This window comes from Agelaius phoeniceus, chromosome 6 (genome assembly GCF_051311805.1).
Source record: "Agelaius phoeniceus isolate bAgePho1 chromosome 6, bAgePho1.hap1, whole genome shotgun sequence".
Taxonomy (NCBI): Eukaryota; Metazoa; Chordata; class Aves; order Passeriformes; family Icteridae; genus Agelaius; species Agelaius phoeniceus.
Genome location: NC_135270.1, coordinates 19,201,506 through 19,220,888, shown reverse-complemented (window position 1 = coordinate 19,220,888; position 19,383 = coordinate 19,201,506). Strand labels below are relative to the sequence as shown.

At 54.0% G+C, this 19,383-nt stretch overlaps 1 protein-coding gene and 1 long non-coding RNA gene across 5 annotated transcripts in view; one reads left to right on the top strand and one right to left on the bottom strand.

The window, feature by feature from the left end:
* Window positions 1-10,270, top strand: part of RASSF7 (Ras association domain family member 7) — a 33,794-nt gene extending 23,524 nt beyond the window's left edge. For 2 of the 4 annotated variants that reach the window (XM_077179968.1, XM_054635302.2), the window contains exons 2-5: window positions 5,415-5,568; window positions 5,760-6,664; window positions 7,638-7,806; window positions 8,435-9,227. In XM_077179968.1, coding sequence (XP_077036083.1) covers window positions 5,466-5,568; window positions 5,760-6,664; window positions 7,638-7,806; window positions 8,435-8,835 — 1,578 coding nt within the window. In that variant the 5' untranslated portion in view covers window positions 5,415-5,465 and the 3' untranslated portion in view covers window positions 8,836-9,227. Of the gene's footprint in view, window positions 1-5,414; window positions 5,569-5,759; window positions 6,665-7,637; window positions 7,807-8,434; window positions 9,228-9,265 lie in introns of those variants that run through there. The other 2 variants (XM_054635303.2, XM_077179969.1) reach the window with 2 other exon arrangements.
* A 3,807-nt stretch (window positions 10,271-14,077) lies between these two features.
* On the bottom strand, window positions 14,078-16,481 carry LOC129121800 (uncharacterized). The gene is made up of 3 exons (XR_013182737.1): window positions 16,402-16,481; window positions 15,844-16,107; window positions 14,078-14,422 (listed from the first exon to the last, which is right to left on the bottom strand). It is a non-coding gene; the product is annotated as an uncharacterized LOC129121800 (long non-coding RNA).
* Window positions 16,482-19,383: the final 2,902 nt, after the last annotated feature.

Genomic DNA, 19,383 nt, shown 5'->3' with positions numbered 1-19,383 from the left:
AACTTTTGCTGATGCCAAGTGTGCATTATGGGCTGTGGGATGCCCCCAGCAGAAGCTGCTTGCTATTGAAAGGCAGCAGACCCTTGGGAGGTGTTTGGGCTCAGGTTCATCCACACATCTCTGGTAAAAGTGCACCTTCAGGTTAAATTACCATTTTGGTCATTTGCCAATTTTTAGGGCTTTCTGTCAGGCACAAGATGTCAGAGTAGGGAGCTGGATGGGGAATGATGGGTGAATTGAGGATATGGTGCTATTGTGGCCACCCCTAAATAAGCTGCTTGGGTGTGAATTAGAGCCCCATGCTGGCTGCTTCCTTGCTCCTGGGTACTTGTGGCTGCCTTATGTAAGATCTGGTGGCTTCCTTAGGCCTGGGTGTGAGAAGCACTTGCACACCCTCCCTGTAATGGTGGAAGGATGAAGAGCTGCCTCTCTGGGCTGTGACCACTCTGGTAAGACTTGTTTGTCACCTCTTGAGCTTGTTTAACCCCTGTCAACTCTTTGTGCTGGGATGAAGTAACCCATCTGCTGCTCCAGTTTGGAGCTCTGTGCTGCGAGCGTCCCAGCCGCACCCTGGTGGCCCCCACGCCAAAGGACAGGACACTGCTGCCTTTGGTAGGTGACCCTCTTGGCTGCCTTGCACTGGGCCAGAGGATGTGTTCCTTCAGGATCCTGGGGCTGGCATCCTCAGGACAAGCTGGAATGGTGGAAAAGCTGTGCACCAAGTGGCTGGGGCTTTGCCTGGTGCTCCCAGCTGTGGTGGCAGTGACCGTGGCTGGTTGTCAGAGTCTGCTGCACAGACAGCTTGTTCAGAGATGTGGATGGTCATCTCTGCCCAGCAAGGGAACTGCCAGCCTGGCATGTGCCACGGCATCAAACCTTGCCATAGGTGATGCTTGCTCAGCATTGGACTGGCCAGCAGTCAACCCTGACAACGGCATTGCCTTCTGTCCTGGGATGGACATGGCATGGAGAGCCCAGCAGAACCGCTCAGTCCCTGTAACAGCTCAGCCAAGGGTAGGTGATGTCACTCCAAAAGAGGGTCCCAAAGCAGCAGGACACAGTTTGTGGTCTGGAGGGAAACCTGGACCATGTCCCATCCCCTCCAACCTGCTGCAGGTGTTGTCAGGAGGCTTCAGTTATTTATGGATCTTCTCTGTGTTGGTCACCAGAGTAACAGGAAGGCTTCTGCCCCACCAGAGGTTTCAGCAGGTGGGCAAGTACCATCTCTCCCCTTTGGTGCAGCAGCTGGCCCCAGTGCTTAGAGCAGGGAGAGCCTTGAGGAAGTATTAAATAGCTGCTGGATGTGTCACTGCAGCAGTTGCAGGGCAGTGAGTCACAGCCAGCCTGCCAGCGCCCCAGCACAGAGGATGGCAGCACAGGCCAGCCCTCCCCTCCCCACCTGCTGCTTACTCATGTGCTGGGTTGGGTTTTTTATTGAGGTGTCTGCACATGGCTGGGATGAGCATCCCCCTGGCACTGGGTGGGAGAGGAGCCAGAGGGTCAGGTTCCAAGTAGAAATAAAACAACTGAGAGTACCCCAGCATTTTCCTGGGTTGCATCCAGAGGGATGCAAAGCTGCTGGTCCCCATGGACATCTTGGTGCTTCACGGATAGCAGGCTCATCACAGCCTGCTCTCAAGTACTAATGCAGTTTATTAACTATGAGTCTTTATGCCCCTACCCTCAGCCCAAGCCCTGACACGAAAGGCTGGTCCTCTGGATTCCTTTCACTTTTTATTAGGCTTTCTTGGAAGCCTTTCCTGTGGTGCTCCTCTCCTGCCACCTGGCCCTGTACCCAGCTCCCTGCCAGGGGGTGGACACAGTGAGGGAGGTGAGTGAACCTGCAAAAATGAGTGAAGCCTTAGTGCTGGCAGGTTGCCCATCTCAACCTGTTGGTCCCAGATGGTCCTTTTTCGGAGCTGTGGTAGAGATGTTTGGGGTACTTTAGTATTTGGGTTGCAGTAGGCCTTGCTGTTGGGTACAAAATAGGTGAGTTTTTTCTGAAACAGATTTTGATTTTTTTAAAAATTATTATTATTGTGTGTGGCAAAACATATTAGACAGACTCTTGCAAAGTGCTTGCACTCTTTGGCTGGAAGGTGCTGTCTCAGCTTCTGAGATTTGCAGGTGGCCCTACAAATCAGGAGTGGTCTTCACTTTTGTGAGGAGGGTGACTGGGCAATATTCTACTATTTCAGGTCCAGGGGAGGTCACCAGACCCTTGTGAGTCCCAGCAGCCATCAGGATGGCAGTTTGCAGGAGCAAGAGGTACATCCTCCTGCATGTGAGGAAATACTCCTTCATCTCCACTTCCTTTAGCCTGACAGTTTCAGGGAGGCTGGGAGACAGCAGTGCCAGGAATCAAAATAAAGCTGCAGGATCTGAGATTTTTAATTTAAAGAAGTATTTTTTTCTAGTGTCAGCATTTGAAATTCTGACTTTCAGTCGGGAAATCTGTTGAAGTCATGGCATGAATCATCCCTACCCTCAATTTTAGGACCCATCACATGGGGAAAGGGAACAGAAAATTAGTCATTTTGTTAATCTGCTTCCAATAAAAATTATTTAGAATAAAATGAGTGGCCTTTGGGAGCAGCAGTCATGTGTCCTGGCACCCACAGCCACCTGCTGGCTTCCCTGGTGCTGTTTAGGAGCATGGGCAGGGCCTGGCAGCTGCCTGCCCTTCGGGTTCATGATCAAAGCAACCTCCTGGGGTAAATACAAACAGAGGCAGCTGGAAACCTACCTTCTGCTGAAAAGCTGCTCTTCCCCAGAAAAGTAATTCTTGCCCCAAAAAAAGCCCATTATTTCTCCTACCTGGTGGTGTAACGAGGGCACCCACTATTAATGCAGGGGGCTGGCAGGGAACCCCATTAAGAGGGGGGTCTATTTGCAAGTGGGGCAATGAGACTCACCCCCAGCTGCTGTGGTTTTGAGTGGTGGTAAAGAACTGAGTAGGTTACAGCAAAGGTGATGCTTGGGGCAAGGTGAATGTTTATAGGTTTATTGCCTGATGGGGGTTTATTTGTTTTTTTTTTTTAACTAGAGTGAGGCTGTCATGGTGGAGTATTGGGGATGAGATGCTGAGTGCAGTCTGTGATGTCCCTCCCAGGCAGGGACTGAGGGGATCAGGGAGCATTGGAGGTCCCCTCAGACAAGGATGAACCTTCATCCTCTCTGCTCCCTTGTGAGGCCAGGGATTTGGGGGAAGAGGGGGCAGCAAGGCTGGTTTTGAGTGGGAGCTGATCCTCCCCAGAAGGCAGGGGGAGGGCAGGCAGGGAAGGGAGCAGCCCCCAGCCCTCTTCCAGGGGGCAGATAACATCCTGTATCTGGCAGCAAACTGGAGACAACTCCCAAATCCCCTAGAGCTTACAGCAAGGACCCCCTGTGCTTGCAAGGCTCTGAGGAAGCAATAAAATCCATTAGATTTTGGGGTGCTGGAGAACGTAGTAGGGATTATGCCCTGGCTGCTTTTTGGGGGGTTCCTCCTGCACGAGGAGCAAGGCTGGCTGCGTGTCTCCCAGCCTGCTGGCAGCGCTGTGCCGCACTCCGGGATGCTGGTAAATGATTGCCTGGAAGGCCGGCCAGGGCGGGGCCACAGCTTGGTGCCTGGTTTGAACCCGGACTGGTGCCCGGCACCCGTGTGCCCGCAGCCATCCTGCTCCCACAGCGCTCGGCAGCCCCGGATTTTGCCAGCAAGGTGAGACTGTTCGCTGTGACTCAAAGAGCTGCCTTATTTTTCTTGTTTATTCCTAAGCTCCTGGCCCCCGTATCCTGGGTTGTGGCACAAGAAGGCGGATTTGAGACTAGCTTGGTCCCTGGGCAGGGAAGGGGGGTGTAGGGAGTGCTCTATGGGGTGTGTTACTCTCCAGCTGTGGTGTTAGGGTGCTGCTGAGGGGAGGCTGGGGGGTGAACAACAGTGGTTTCAGGCTGATTTGGGTGGTGCCACAGTGGCACCTGGACTTTGCTCCATGCCGGGGGACGGTGGCAGCCTTGAATACACAGGACTGGGGAGTGGTGCCAAAACGCAGCTTCAAATTTATATCGTGCAAATGTTAGTGGTTTGGGGCTTACAGGGAGGTGGGCCGAACCCAAGGTGTCCTTCAGCCCCACAGTTTCCCCAGTGGCTCGGCCAAGGCAAACATGAGCTCAGCGCTGAGGTATTTGTGACGGCTGCTCCGTGCCCGTGTTTTGGAGGTGGGCAGGGAGGTGGCACCAGCAGGACCTGGCACCTGCACAGAACGGCCTCACCAAGCCGTGTCCTCCTTGGTTTCTCCTTGCCTTTCTCACACCACTATTAAAGTTCCTCATCACTGGAGACAGGACCCTTCAAGCCCTCCCTTTGATTACTCAAGTAGACAACAAAAAATAATGAAGAAGTGGAGTTTAACCAAAGGTCAAGCTTTCTCACAGCCTGGCTGCAAACTTGGGATAGCTGGAGCAGAGGGAGGGGCTGTGACCAGCCAGGTGAAGCTGGGAAAGCAGTTTGTGACCCCCCCTGGATGGAGGGCCTGAAAATTTAGTGTATGTTACTCCATCCAGGACTTTCAGACAAGACTGATAGTGTCAAAACCAGTGCTATAGTAGGGAAAATCGATACATCTTTGCATGGTGTTTGAAAACTCTGTAAACTCAAATATTTGAGTTCTTTACAGCTTGTGCTTAATTTTTTTAATTTATGCCTGTTGCAGTTGTTGAGCTGCTGGAAGAGACAGGAGTTGGGTGTGCCCAGGCTAAGAGGTGTTGTTTTATGGTAGTAGTACCCACTGGATGGGAGTTGAGCTGGACCCAGTGTTGGTCAGAGCCTGGGCTTTGTCATGGGTGTTCATGCCTGGCTACCCCTCCCAAACCCTACCTTTGGTCATGTTTTTGTTCAGAAAGAGGCTTTATTTTAATTTCTTAATCTCTCTCTGATAAATTGAGATGGATGTAAATATGAAAAGATTAAAATGTGCATTATCTGCACTTTCCCTCTATATCATTGCAAAAGTGGGTAGCCAGCAGTTCATCTGCCTTTTACAGTGTTGTTTAGAAAATCTCTCAGTGCCACTCTATCAGATTTTCAGGGAAATTGTAGTGAAAGTCCAGAAAACCCATTAAAAGTCTGTGCTCACAGCAGAAATAACCTGGGCATCTTTTGGGCACCGCACAGACACACACAGACCTCATCATTTCCCACCACAGGAAGATTTGGACCCACTGTCCAGACATAAGGAAAAAAAAATTCTTTGCAGATGAATATCAGTGTTTAATAACATCAACAAAAGTGCAATCTGTGCACAGGGCGGCAGCGAACAACTCCTTGGTCTAGGATTCACCCTATGGGATGATGACTTAATGACACCGCTTTCAAAGCATCTTGTATTCCTTGTTAGTGGCTTGGGATGGAAACCTGGTTTCTTTTTTCCCCACAGGCAGCCTGTCCTGCAATGACCCAGAGCACCTGAGGCCCGGCAGCTGAGGGGATGGAGCTGAAGGTCTGGGTGGATGGGATCCAGAGGGTCGTGTGTGGAGTCTCGGAGCAAACTACCTGCCAAGAAGTGGTCATTGCCCTGGCACGGGCCATTGGTGAGCCATCTCCATCTGCTGGGGGGTGCCCCATCTGCAGGTTCTTCCTAGGAAAAGGAGTCCTTGGGTGGGTGGAGGTCTTGCTCTGTGGTGGTGGGGATGCCAGCAGCACTGCCTGTGGGGCAGCAGCCTCAGCACACCCCTGTTGGCCTCTGCTTTCCCGATCTGATGTGCTCGCCTCCTCCCGGCAGGTCAGACGGGCCGCTATGTGCTGGTGCAGAAGCTGCGGGAGAAGGAGCGGCAGCTGCTGCCGCTGGAGTGTCCCTTGGAGTCGCTGGCCAAGTGCGGGCAGTATGCCAACGACGTGCAGTTCATCCTGCGGCGGACAGGCCCCAGCATGGCCGAGCGGCCCTCCTCGGAGGGCTCTCCCCAGGCTCCCGAGAGGACGTTCATCCGGGCCAGCTTGCCCATCAAGCCCAGGCTCACCAGCATAGATGGACCCCGTTCCAGGGAGCCCAAAAAATCCATGACCTTCAGCCTGGGTCCTACAGGCTCCAGCGACCTGTTCACCGTGAGCCGATGGAGGCACCAAACACGGGATGGGCTAGACTTGGAGGGTGGTGGTGTTGTCCAGCCCTCCAAGGAGGAGCTTTTTAGGAGAGTGCTGCAGCAGCAGGAGCAGCTGCATTCCTTGGAGGCCCATGGGGACACCCTAGAAATGGACCTATGGCTCTGGGAGCGCAGCCGGCTTGCTGGCCAGGAGAATGAGATTCTCTATCTGGAGCAAGTGGTGCGGAGGAATGAGACGGAGCTGGGTGAGGAGGAGTTCTGGCAGAGTGAGCTCCGGCTGGAAAAGGAGTGCGAGAGGGAGCGACAGGAGAGGGTGAGGAGCCTGCGGGCCAGCCTGGAGGAGTACACCCAGAGGATCTATGAGCTGAGCATCCGGACTGAAGCCCTGCAGGAGGAGATCCAATGGGAGATGGCCGAGAGGGCCAAGAGGGGGAAGGAGATCTCTATGCCCAGCCCCATAGAGCTGGAGGACATGGCCACCAAAATGAAAAGGGACCTGGAGGCCAAGGTCAAGCAAGGCACCCAGCTGGAGAGCAACCTGGCCAGCGTGGAGAAGGCCCTGGAGGAAGCTGAAAAGAACCTGCAGGTAGATAAGACTGGGTTGAGCCACCCCATGGGATGGTAAGATCTTGAGGGAGGGGTGGGACCAGCTTTCCAAACACATTAGAGCTATGGGTTGAGTGGGGTTGGTTACTTCACCTGCCCAGAGATCTTGGGACTGGGTGCACAGCTCTCTGCAGCAGTGATCACTGACAGAGGGACGCCACCACTCTTGCCCCACTGGCACGGGGTCCCACACCCATTGCTCTCTGTGCAAGCTATGTCTGGGCTAATGCTCCTTCTGACTGGTGCTCCAGGAGCACAGCATCACCTCACTCCAGCACAGACAATGGTGCTGGAGCAAGTGGTCCATGTGTGGGGTTGATGGCATTGGCACAAGGGTCAATGTCATCTTGGATGAAGGAGTCACAAAGGGCTTAGCAGAGGTTCCTGTGGTGCCTGTGCACAAAGTCTTTTGACCATGCAGGGCTTGGGCTCATGGTGGGGGGCTGCACAGTGCGGAGATGGCAGCTCTGAGGATGAGCTTTGGTGCCCTCCCAGCTCTCCTGTTGCAGCCTCCCAGCATCAAGGATCAAGGGGCTGCATGACTCCTGCCTTCTACCCACCATGTCCCTTTGGAGCAAAACGGGGAAGCTTTTATCCAGGCTTTCCCTAGGCTGTCCATGCTTTCAGAATCTTTCCTTGAGCATATCATTTGCATTTGGCATCTCCCAGCACAGCGGGCGCGTTTGATGGCTGCTCGCACCCTCTTGTGGAGATGCAGCAGAGCAGGGCTGTTCCCAAACCAGCGTCATCCTCGTCCCCGTTGCCTGGGCACCTCCCTTCCTGCAGCCCTCAGAGAGGGGTGGCTGAGCCACAGTACCCCTGAGGTTTCCTGTGCTGGCACCGGCAGGGTGAGCCCCAGCCGGGGAGCAGCCCCAGCGGATGATTGCCGGCGGGCTGGGGGCATGGGGGGAACGTGCGGCTCACCCTGTTCCCCCTCGGTGTGTGTTTTGCAGGCCCAGACCCAAGAGCTGGAGGAGTTAAATAAGGAGCTGAGGCAGTGTAATTTGCAGCAGTTTATTCAGCAGACGGGGGCCACGGTGACCGTCCTGCAGGCCCGGTCCGAGGAGGACGCCCAGCCGGAGCCGAGCCCGTGCGAGCTGCCAGCCTACCGGAGAAACGGAGGTCAGCACGCTGCCGCTGGCTCGGCCGCGGGGGCTGCTCCCTGCCTCCCTCTCCGTGGGGTCAGCCCCAAAGCTGGCCACTTCTCCCCTGGGCACTGAGATTAGGCAGCTGGGGGTTTGTGTGCTGACATGGCAGTCGCTCACCACTCCCACGGGGTTTCAGAGATTTTTCACCCCTGGGGCTCCTTCCTCCTCCCCACTGAAGCCTGGGGGCTGCTCGTAGACATGTACAGGAGTCAGATCCTGCATTGCTGCTTTTGGGGCTGAGGTGGCTGCAGGGAGCTTTCCTTCACAGCCTTGCTCATGTCACCATAGCGGCTGCAGCAGAAGGCAGGTGGCTGAAGGCCTGCGTCAGTCCCCGGGGGCTGTGGGCTGGTGGGGACATCCTCTGGCCGCAAATGACCTTTCTGTGTTTGGCGAGGGAAGGGTGGTGCCCAGGGCCTTGTCTGCAGCCTCACAGGCATGAGAGGAGGCAGTGGGGGGGTCTTACGGAAAGGGACCTGGTCATTTCTCCTCTGGAGCACCCGGAGCGGGTGACATGACTGCCCTGTGGCACTGCAGCAGCTGTGCCCAGCAAGCCTGGAAGGCTCAAGCCCTGCCTGAGCTGGATGTTTTTCCCCATCCTGTAGGTTTTTCTCCCACCGCTGGTACAGACTTGCCTCCCCAGGTCAGCACCAAGCAGCTCCTCGGCCATCCCAGGACCCTGCCGGAGCCCCTGGTGTCCAGCCTGAACCCTGAGGGTGCGTATGTCCCACTGGGGCCCTGGGAGCATGAGCTGCTCTGCAGAGGATGGGTGGGAAGAGGGGAGAGGCTTTTGCTGCCCAAAATGGGCTGCAGAGAGCAAGCGTGTGCTGGTGGTGGGAGGCCAGAGCTATTTATAGATGCCATTAGGAAGCGCAAAGCTCACACTCCAGCAGTCTCTGCTGTGCTGCCAGGGGCTCACACACTGGCAGCCTGGCTCTCTGCCCTGCCAGGAGCTGTGGAGGATGGTTCTCATCCCTCTCCTGCCACTCTGTACCCCCAGGGTTAAGGCCTTGCTCAGTTAGGATGAGGAGGACTTGTCTCCTGGCTTTAACAGGAGCTACTTTTGTTCCATATTATTGACCAGTTCATCCCAAAACCCTTCCTACTTCCCGTGACTCTTTTGTCACCTTGCACCTGTTTTTTGGGTGCAGCAAAAGAGAGCCATAGTAGGGACACCTACCTGCTGTGGTGATGCTACCTCCACCCTGGTATCCTCCTCCCACCTTATGCCGCCTTTTCCCCAGCAAAAACCTATTCCCATCCTCCACACAGCCCAATGCATCCACCCATCCTTCAGGACACTGTGGCAGCCGCATTCCCATCTCCTGGTCCAGGCTTTGTGCTCACATACATCCTGTTTTCCACTCTCCTTTTTGCAAGTGCTCACCCACCATGGTGGGATTGCTCAGGTGTTTTTTTTTTCTCTTATCTTGCAGTTGTATCAACCAGGCAGAGCATCTGGAGGTAGAAGGTCCCAGGCAGTGGAGGATCAATTGCCTTCAAAGTGTAACTGTATAAATAAACCATATAATATATATATATATATATATTTTATATTTTTTTTACTGCTTTATATTGTGAATAGATGTGGATGGCCAGACAGAATATTTTTACAGACTGTAAAGCAAAACTAGAGACTGATCTCAAAAAGCAACCCTCTTCCCCTGAGGATGAAAGTGACTCCCTTCTATTTTTTTTAAGTAGTTTCTATATTGAACAGAAAACAGCAGTGCGCCCATTCTGCATAGCCTCCTCAAAAGATCCATCGTGCATCTGGAAAAGTCATTGTTCCTTTGACTAGGGGAGCAAAGCTGCAGTGGAGACCCACGAGGAGGCTCACCTGGATGGAGCAAGTTAACAGACTTCACAGCAACTCGTCACTGCAAGTGGGGCCATGACAAACAGCCTCTTCACTGGCGGCAAGGGAGGCCCAAAAACAGTTTTAAGACAAATTTCTGGCCCATCTTTTTTTATGTATATTATAAGAAACCTGTAGGAGAAACCACTTTCTATGGTGCCACAGACCACGCTTCAAGGAAGCACACAGCAGGAGTTGTTTTTCTTAAATTCATTTAATCTTTCAACTTCTTTTTAAAGTAAAAAATTGCAGAATGAGCCCTTCCCCGGTGGTGGTGTGAGTGGAGAGCAGGACCAAAATACTATTGGTGACAGTTCCCTGATGATTTTTTTTTTAACTCGAATGGCCAGTAGTTACCATTCTGTTCATCTGTCACAGTGGGGCACCTTGTATTTTAATTGCAAAACCAAAGCAGTTTGGGGAGGGGATGAGTTTGTCTGGGAGATCCCTGAGCCTGTTTTCAGTGTGTCGTATGCGGAAAATGTGACTCGGGCGCAGTGTTCCCGGTAAAACCCTGCTTCCCTGTGCGAATGTAAATCCCGTGCGCCGCAGATCCAATTTTCAATAAATCTTTGGGAAAGGATTTGAGCAAAGCGAGTGTGAGTGTGCTCTTGTGGCCAGGGTGAGCCGTCCCTGCTGGACGCGTCCGAGTGGTTTGCGCACCCCGCAACTGCCTCTTCCATTCCGAGCCATCTCTTTCTATTTGCCGAATTAAAGCTGTGAGTATTTTATAACTGACTGACTCTTATGCACACAGTGCTCTTTTCTTTTTTTTTTCCTTTTTCTTTTTTTTTTTTTAAATCGTGAAGTGCTTTACAGCCAGGGGATGCAGCTTGTCTCCAGCGAGCTGCAGCCATCTCTGGGATGAAACATGGCAACATTTTAATAATGCACAGCAGCAGCAGCTCAGAGCATTTTAGGACAGGAGGCAAAGGGGGTGGCGCTCAGCTGCAGACAGGAGCAGGTAAGGGGAAATTTCCCATTTGCCTCCAAGCCTCTTTGCAGCTGGATAACAGCAGCCAGGAATGTCAGCTCTTGCTGTCCATCACCATTTCCCCTGAGCTTCTGCTGGGCTGTTGTCCCTGGGGACATCTTCCCCTCTCAAAGCTGATTTTCAAGGTGCTACCACAGCCCAGCAGGCTGATCAAGTAATATTAAAGGATTAAAGTTTGCGTTTTTGGGAGATCCACTGGTACTGCTGTGTCTTAGGTTATGACTGGAGAGCTGCCACAGTAGGGAGATGCAATTTCAAAGTTGACTTTTTTGAATTGGGGTTTTTTGGGTGGGTTGTTTTTCAAGTTCTTCCTCGCCCTCCTCCTTAAATCATGTATCTCAAGGAAAATTAGTTTAAAATATGCTCATTACATGCAGCTGTTTCTCCCCTGCTTGTTTGCTTTTTGAGCTTTGTGTGCTTTTTTTTTTTTTGGACTCTTGCTTTTAAAGATTCTGCCTTGCTAAGTGGGTGATGGACAGTGTACAAAGAGCATTTCAGTGCTGCTTGGGGAGGGGAGGGAAAAGCAGATTAGAAAACCCACTTTCCCTGGACATGGCTGGATTTCAGTGTGTCATGGGACATCCTTTGTATATCCCAGAAAACTGACCTCTGCAGGTTTAAAACTGGATCTTTCATTTTTTGGGTTACATTTGTTAGCCTTGCATTCTGCAAAATAAACAGGAATAAAGAGAAAAGGGTCATCACCTATGGTACTTCCAAATGGGGACAGAAAATTAATTTGAATCTGGGGGATTTTTTTCCCGTCTGTTACGATTATATATTATTTATCAGTTTTGTAGGTTCAGTCATAATCATAACAGGCCAAACCAGCACCAGTCTTTCCTAGAGGGAGGTGTGGGAGGGTGTGGAAAATAAAGATATTTTAAATATATATCGCAGCAGATTTGGCCCTTCAGCTGATGCCCCTTGGCTGGCACTCAGGATTTGGAACTGTTGCATGGGTGGGAGACAGAGTAAATCAACTGTGTCCCCTACTGATAACCGGGCATGGGGCTAGCGAGAGGGCTGTGACCAGGGGCTAACTCTCAAGACTGTAGCTCTTTGCAGATTTTCTTCATTTTGTGTCCCACCCACCATCACCCAGCTGCTGCCTAGGCCAGCAGTGTTTTACAAGGTAATAAATTACTTTGATTAACACCTCTGTCCCTGCTGTGGTGCACGTGGGGCAGAGGTGGGTGGCAATAAACTCCTGTGTTACCTCGGGAGCTCCCAGCCCAGGGTGACCTATATTCCTGGGGCTCGGGGGGCCTGCGCGGGTCCCCGCCTGTTATTTAATGCAGCGAGGCTCGATACCCGCTCCCCCGCCCTCCCGCTTTTAGCTGCTCTAAAGCCTGTGTCAATAATACATTTCTGCCATTGAATATTTTATTGATGGTTTGACTTTTTTGCTGCTCGCGATTCCCATTTCAAGGCTGCGTGATTGTTCCTAATTAAAATTTTATGCCCTGGGACAAGCCTCCTTGCTACAGTGGAGATGATGCTGTCCTTTTCTAGGCCACTAGAGTGGTAGGAAGAAATTACCATTACCCATTGTTATGAGATTAAAACAAAGCAAATAAATTATTGTTTTTTCCCTTAAAAAACAAACCAGCAGCCCAGCGTACGGCGCGTACTGGAGAGGGAACTGGCTCGTGGGCAAGGCAGGGATCCAAGTGTGCAGGGTGGCTCGAGGATGCTGTGCCTGGCTGCACAGGGACTCGTGTCCCCATGTCCCTCAGGCGCCATGGGCAGCTTCTTCCTTCCCTGGAGTGGGCAGGAATGGACTTCAGAGCTTCTCTCTCCTCAGATGCTTCTCCTGGCTAGCTCCAGTGCCACCCGAAAATCACAAAGTGAAGGATTTACCTGTTTTTCACTGGTGAGCAGTCCACATTTTTGTTGGCTTTTTTTTTTAATAAATCTGCAGGTTCTGCCAGCACAACGCACCATTCAGAAGAGTATTTCAGCCACCTCCAGCCTTCCTGGCACCCTTTTCCTGGCTGCACTACCTGATTTTTTTTTTAGATTCTTTTTATTTTTTAATATTGTGTAAGAAAAATGGCCCCCAGCTCCTCACCCCTCTATCGTGGACAGTCAGCTCCTCACCATCCTGATCAGATGGTGGTCTGGGTGCCAGCACTGCCCCAGGCCAGTGCAGTTTCTTCAGGGCAACACTGCTGCAGACACTTGAACCATCCCCAAGTTGCAGTTACATATTTGTATGAGTTCCTGGGTGTTTGGGTTTGGATATTTTTTTTTCTCCCCTCAATTTCATCTAGAGTGCTAGAAGCATTTGTGCTGCCTCCCAGCCCCTGGACTTGGCAAGCAGCTTTTAAAGCACACACTTCAGCACCAGTTACATAAGAAAAGGTGTGAATGTCTGGAGGAGAAAATGCCCGATGGTTTTGCTCTCCAAGTGGTGTACAGATGCTCTGCTGCTTGCTCCTGGCTGCACAGCTTCTCCCAGCATAGCTCACTGCAGATGAAGAAGAGCTGTTTGAACTGGCGTGTGTGTCCATGCAGGGAGCATTGTCTGCTCTCCTATTATGATTTTTCTTTCTCCATCTCAGAGTGCAGACTGACTGCATTCTACCTTGCCCTGGAAAAAAAACCACCATAAAGCACTAGAGGAGGCTGGGAAATTTTCTTGTTTATGGATGAGCAAGTTTCTCTCCCAATGGAACCTTCTGCCAGCAGAAATCTTTCTTTTTTTTTTTTTAGGATGTATTATATAAGTCCCTGCTTGAATTTAACTAACTGACTTCCTCTTAAACAATTCATGTACTCCTGTTCCTCATAGAGCAGCTTGCTCCTGCGGTGAGGCTCACCTGACACTGAGACATGTTATGGACAGAACACAACAGACGCTTCTTCGTGTGGTGCTTGAAGGGTAATGCCTGTTCCCTTCCCTCCATGAAGAGCTGAAACAAGAACAAAATCTTTGAAGAGCACAAAGAGTCCCTTCAGCTCAACAGGCCTGAAATTCAGCATCTTCCCCTCCTGTAAGGCACTCCCCTGCCTCTCACCAAAAATCTCACAGTTCGGAGTGAAAGCACACAACTACTCTTCTAACCAAGCTAAGTACCATCTTACAAATCTGTTTATTAGCTACTGAAAAGATGAACTCAAGGGGCATCACAGCCCTGGTGTATCTTCTCACTGCTCAGGAGCACCCTGCAGCCAGGCCAGGGCAGAAGGGCTGATGCTGGGCTTTCTGCTTGAGGGACAACCATGTCACACCCTTCCGCTCTCCTTTTCAAGCCACCTTCGCTGGCCACAGAGGCAAAATAAGAGATGGGAGGAACCAGGCATGCAGTGCAATCAGACACATCACTGAGAAGGCACAGCTTTCCTCTTACCTGGGCTGATGCCCTGGATTACAGTAATCAGCACTCAAACACTGGTTTTGCACATTTATTGAAGACTTCGGGTGACAGCACAGCAGGTTAGTTTTGAATCATGCCAGAAGAATGTTAAAAACAGGAATTGAGCTGGATGCTCCCCCCACTTACTGGAGACACACACAAAAAAGGCAAAACCAAACAAACTTCACTTCAACCCCTTCCTTTTGCTTACTGGAGCTGAACAGGATGGTTCCATTGGTGGCAGGAAGTCGGAAGCATTCATACCATAGTGCTGCTCATGGGAACTGGGACAGGCCTTGCCAGGTGACCTGCAGAGCTGCTCCTGCCAGCGGCATCTCCCGGGGTTAGCTCATCAGCCAGCACTGTCCCAAACGCAGGGCTGTTCATTCAAAGAGAAACAAAGCACCTTTATTTTCAGACACACGTTTGTTACATGCATGGTCATCTATAAAATGGTGTGGCAGGGGGACTGTGGCCTTCAGTTTCAGCTCTCAGCCACACTTGTACATGGATGGATTTTATACCAGGTTTCCCTCCCTCCCTTTCTCTGTGTGGCTACACTGTGCTCCTGCCTGCTCGGGACCAGCAAGTGGGATGATGCTGTAGGTGCAGGTAGGGAAGAAAAAAAGCAATCTGGGCCTGAGACAGCTGCAAACTTGTCTGCCCAACCCAACACTGTACCCCATTAAAAAGAAAAAAATAAAAAGGCCCATTCAGCTTCTGAACAAACATGAAAGCATCTCAGGTAAATTTGGTTGGTTTTCCCATCTTCCCAGGCTGTTTGAGCACTACGGAAACACAGAGCACAGAGGGAGCTGAGTTTCCTTGTGAAGAGCAGATGTTCCTCTAGGACCCAGAGGCAGAAATGATAAGAGCATGAAGGAGAGATAGGGACAGGCAAAACTTCTCAGAGAGACACTTTACCAACAGAGGACCTTGCTCTGCCTTCTGTGCAATTAACTAGTTATTGACCAGAGCACTGCCAATTCCTTCAGATCAAGCCTTTACAACAGCCCAGGGCTACATGAGAGCAGCCCCAGGAGTAGGGGGAATACCTGAGCCCTTCCAGGGAACCTCAGCAGCTGCAGTGAATCCTAGCTGGATATTAGGAACTTCAGCTGACAATGAAGCTGTGATGCTCTTGAGAAAATACACTTTTCAACTACCCAGCTTCTTCAGCAGCCAAAAAATCACAAGAGATAATTTTGTAGGAGAAGCCATCTGCTTCGTCACTTCCTCAGTTTTTAGTGACAGCCACCGTGGGTGGCTGGAAAAGTCCCTGCCTGGCTTGCCTTCCTGTTCCTCGGGGCCATGAAGTCAGAGTCCCCTGCGTGACATCACAGCACATTGGGCAAGGCAGCTCTGCAAATGCCCAGCCAGGGCCGGGCCGCCAATAGAGCCCTGTCACAAGATGAAGAAAACAGCGAGCAAAGGTGAGGGGTGGGATGGAAAAAAAAACCAGCAACAAAAAAGGAAAGTGAGGCTCATTTCTGCTTTTCCTTTAACAGACTAGAGAGTGTCTGTTTAAATGTGACTCATCCAGGGCACTACTAGGCAGAGTTTCTTCTATTAACACACCCTTGGCAATAGCAGTTCAGTTAGTCACTGACCGGCTCTCAAGACGTCACCGGCCGGGATGATGCGTCCCTAACTTGGTACGGAGTCCGCTAGCACTTATTTACTTTGGAGAAGAGCAAGAGAACAGAGAGAGGCACGCCATCCCTCCTGAACAACTTTACCACCAACTACTCGCACCCACATTCCGACGCGGCCCGTTCCCTCCATCTCCCCGGGACACACCGAGCCCCGCTGCAGGAGTGCTCCATCTTTCCGCGCTCCCCTGAGCGAGTGCGCCCGATCCTGGCCGATCATTGGGGGTCCGCAGAGCCGAGGACGGGCAACCGCTGGAGGCAGGACAGTGGTGACCGATGGGGAGCCGACTCCCTGGCACGCCGGAGCTCCTCACCTGGCTGGCCGAGAGCGCAGGGGAGCGTCGAGGCTTCGAGGCGCGGGTCCGGGGAGGCGAGGCGGCCGCACAGTGATGTCCGAGGAGCAGGTTAGCCGCTGTCACACGCACAGTGGAGTCGCCGAGAGCACAATGTGCGTTAGTCAGTGGCTCACCTGCTCCTGGAGGGTGACGGGGGGGGCGGCGGGGCCCGCCTGCAGCATGGGCGACACCGGGCAGCGCGAAGGATGGGGCGCGGGAGGGGGGAGCCGCGCCGTGCCCGGGCTCCGCGGCGCGTGGAGATGCAGCTCCGCGCTCCCACCCCCGGGACAGGCTGGCCCGTGCGGCCCCGGGGCCGGCGTTGCCCCGCAGCTCCGGAACGGGGGATCCCTCCCGGCGCGGCCGCCGCTCACCTGCGCTCCCGCCGCCGCCGCCGCCAACTTCTCGCTCTGCCCCGGCCCGGCCCACGCCGCGCGCCGCGGCCCCTCGTTCCGCCCCCCGCGCCGCTCCAGCCAATGGCGACGCCGCGCGCCCGCCCGCCGGCTCCGCCCCCACGCCGCTCCAGCCAATGGCGGCTCCGCCACCGTCCGCCGACGGCCGCGGCGGGGCGGGGCCGGGCCAGCAGGCGGCCCCCCCACCCCCCCGGCGGTGACAGCGGCGGGCGCGGCGCGTTCGCTTCTGCACGTCGCTGCTGCTGCGGGGAGGAACCATTTGTACCTGTTGAGCCGCCGCCCGCCTCCCGCTCATCCCGCCCCGCCGACCCCCGCCCTCCCCGCCCTCGCCGCCCCGCTCGGGCCGGCGGCCGCCGGCGGCGCCCCCCTGCCCTGCCGCCGCCGGCCGCGAGGAGCCCCTTGCCCACTGGACCCCCATGGCCCCGGCACTCGTCTCCCCCTTTCCCCTCCGTCCCCTTTCCGCCCCCGCCGGAGCCCGGCCCATGGTACGGCCCGCCGGGGCCGTGCCATCAGGGCAGTGTCGGGGCGCACGTAGGCGGTGCGGGAGGGACGGGGCAGGGGGCGGGGGGAGAGTCGGGGTGTCCCCGGCCGCCCCCGCCACTGCCGCCTCTCCTGTCGCTGCATCAAATGTCACCGTGTCACATTAATTTTTTGTATATTTTCCCCCCTCCGTTGTTCTCCGTTGGGTTGGGCGTGCGGCGAACCCGAGTGCCCCTCGCAGTGGCAGGGGGTGGAGGTTGTCCCTCGGCCCCGGGAGTCTGCTTCCAGCAACTTCCCCAAAAAAAGGGACGTGCAATTGAAGGTTTTCTGTACATCCTCAGTAGACCAGCTCTCACCTTCTCATGGGGTGAGCTCACTCCCGCCCATCACCCTACAAGCCGCAGCCAAGCAAACAGCTGGAATGCTGAAAATTTTAGTGCACCTCAAGGAGGATTTGCCAAGGACCAAAGACAGAGAGATATGGATGGGCGCAGCGCTGTCCAGTAGTGGGAAGTCTTGTTTGGAGACTCAGAGAGCCAGGCGTCGAGTCTGCAGGCTGGCTTCCATCCGCGTGAAGTCACACACACGCCCTCCTCGAACAGATCGGAAACCAGAGCGCGTCTGGGGAGCGGGCACGTTTGTTGTGACCCCCCCCCCCCCCCCCCGGGTTCATTCAGACTGCTGTTGGGCAAGAAAAAACACTTCGGGTGCGGATGTGACCGCTGACAAACAGCAGCCACACAGCTCGTCCCTGGTGAACTGATAATGCATGCTGTCCGGCAAAAGGCACGAGCTCTGCATCCCTTCTGGAAACTCCCTCGGTATCAGCTGTCCCGGCTCCGACGGGTGTTTTGCAATCTGGAGCAAGATTTGGAAGCAAAACCCAGCGCAGGGTCCCTGATAGCCGGTGGCAATTCCACATCGAAAGGATTTCCCTACATGTTCTGCTGGAGCGCTTTGACACTCATCCGTGGCTCTGCTCTCCCATTGCCGGTGTGGAGGGGGGATGGGGGGACAGCCCCTCTTCTGCGTGACAGCCCGCACAATGACAGGCTGTCTCTGTTGTCATTTTGTGTGCATGCTGTGTGGGGGGTTTTTGTTTTCACCCAGCAGCCGTAGGGGAAAAGTCACGTATCTTACATCTTCCTCAGCACAGGGCTGGTGCCTGGATTGGAGAGAAATCGTCTGCGGAGCACACCGACCCCTCCACCCTCCGGGCGTGAGCCAACACAAAAGAAGGCACAGCCATGGAAAATACTCTTTTTTATAAAATAGGTATTTTTGTGGGAAGTAACATGGCTGGGTACTGCCCTGATACCTCCCTACCAGCACTGCTGCTTCTGCCAGGGTACAGGACACACGTGCTGTTGGTTCCTGTGCTCCACCAAGTCCCTCTTCTTCCAGGCAGTACTATACATTCCAGATTTTACTTAAAAAGAAAAAAATCCTTCAATCGTTCTCCTGACTGTAAGCACACAGGGACTGAGTGTGTTTGGAAGCAGTGCTTGCACAGCTGGCTGCCAAGCTCTGGATGTTGCTCGGACCTCCCTGGCCGCTGTGTTAAACCTTCCAGCATGGAGCAGGGCCGGCGCGGAGCCAGCTGAGCGCAGGGCGGCGGGCAGGGCATGGATGCGCTGCTGCGGTGGGCGAAGGGCACACCGGGCCCTCGCTCCGGAGGTGCCATCGTCCGAGTCTTTAAAGGAACGGCGAGACCGCCCGGCTCACAAGATGGTCACTACTGCTCTGGCAAGGCCCTGGGCCCAGGGGCTTCGCTACAGCGCTGCTGGCTTTGCCCTCAGCCCTCGCTCCCCCTCCAGCTCCAAACAAGTTTGTGGCTCAGCCCTTAATCTCTGGGATGAAATGTCCTGCTGACACGGCCAGTGCTGTCCCGGGGAGAGCTCCCGCTTATCCCAGCCCTGCAGCTCTTCCCTTTGTTCCCAGCTGGCTTCCAGTCCCGGCGGCGGTGCCAGAGCCACGATGTGTGCAGTGACAGGGTAGTGCATTCGCGGATGGCGGGAGAGCGTCACGGGCTGCCCTCCGTGCCCGCCCGGTGCCGTGCCAGGGCCGCTGTGCTGCGCCCATGGACTCGGGGAGGAATCCCAATGGGGAAACATGCCCCCAGTCTTATCCCTGGAGCCTGGCAAGCCCCGCATGAGCTAAGGTGCAATTCAGAAGTTGCCACTCTGCAGCGCAGGTCTTGCCGTTTCCAACACGAGGCAGTGCGTGTCACCGGCTGGGGCATCACCAGGGGTTTCGCCCCGGTCCCTCCCGCTTCGCCCCTCTTTCAGGCCTCGAACAGGCAGGCAGCAGCAAGGCTGGGGCACGTTTTGTCCCGCTCTGTGTTCTCTGCAAAAGGACCTTGTTTTCTCCCCGGTACCCGTCTGATTCCTGACAATGCCCCAAGTGTCTGCGAGGACACGCACGTTAGCTCTGGGTCACGTCCGCCTGCAAGCAGAGCCTGGG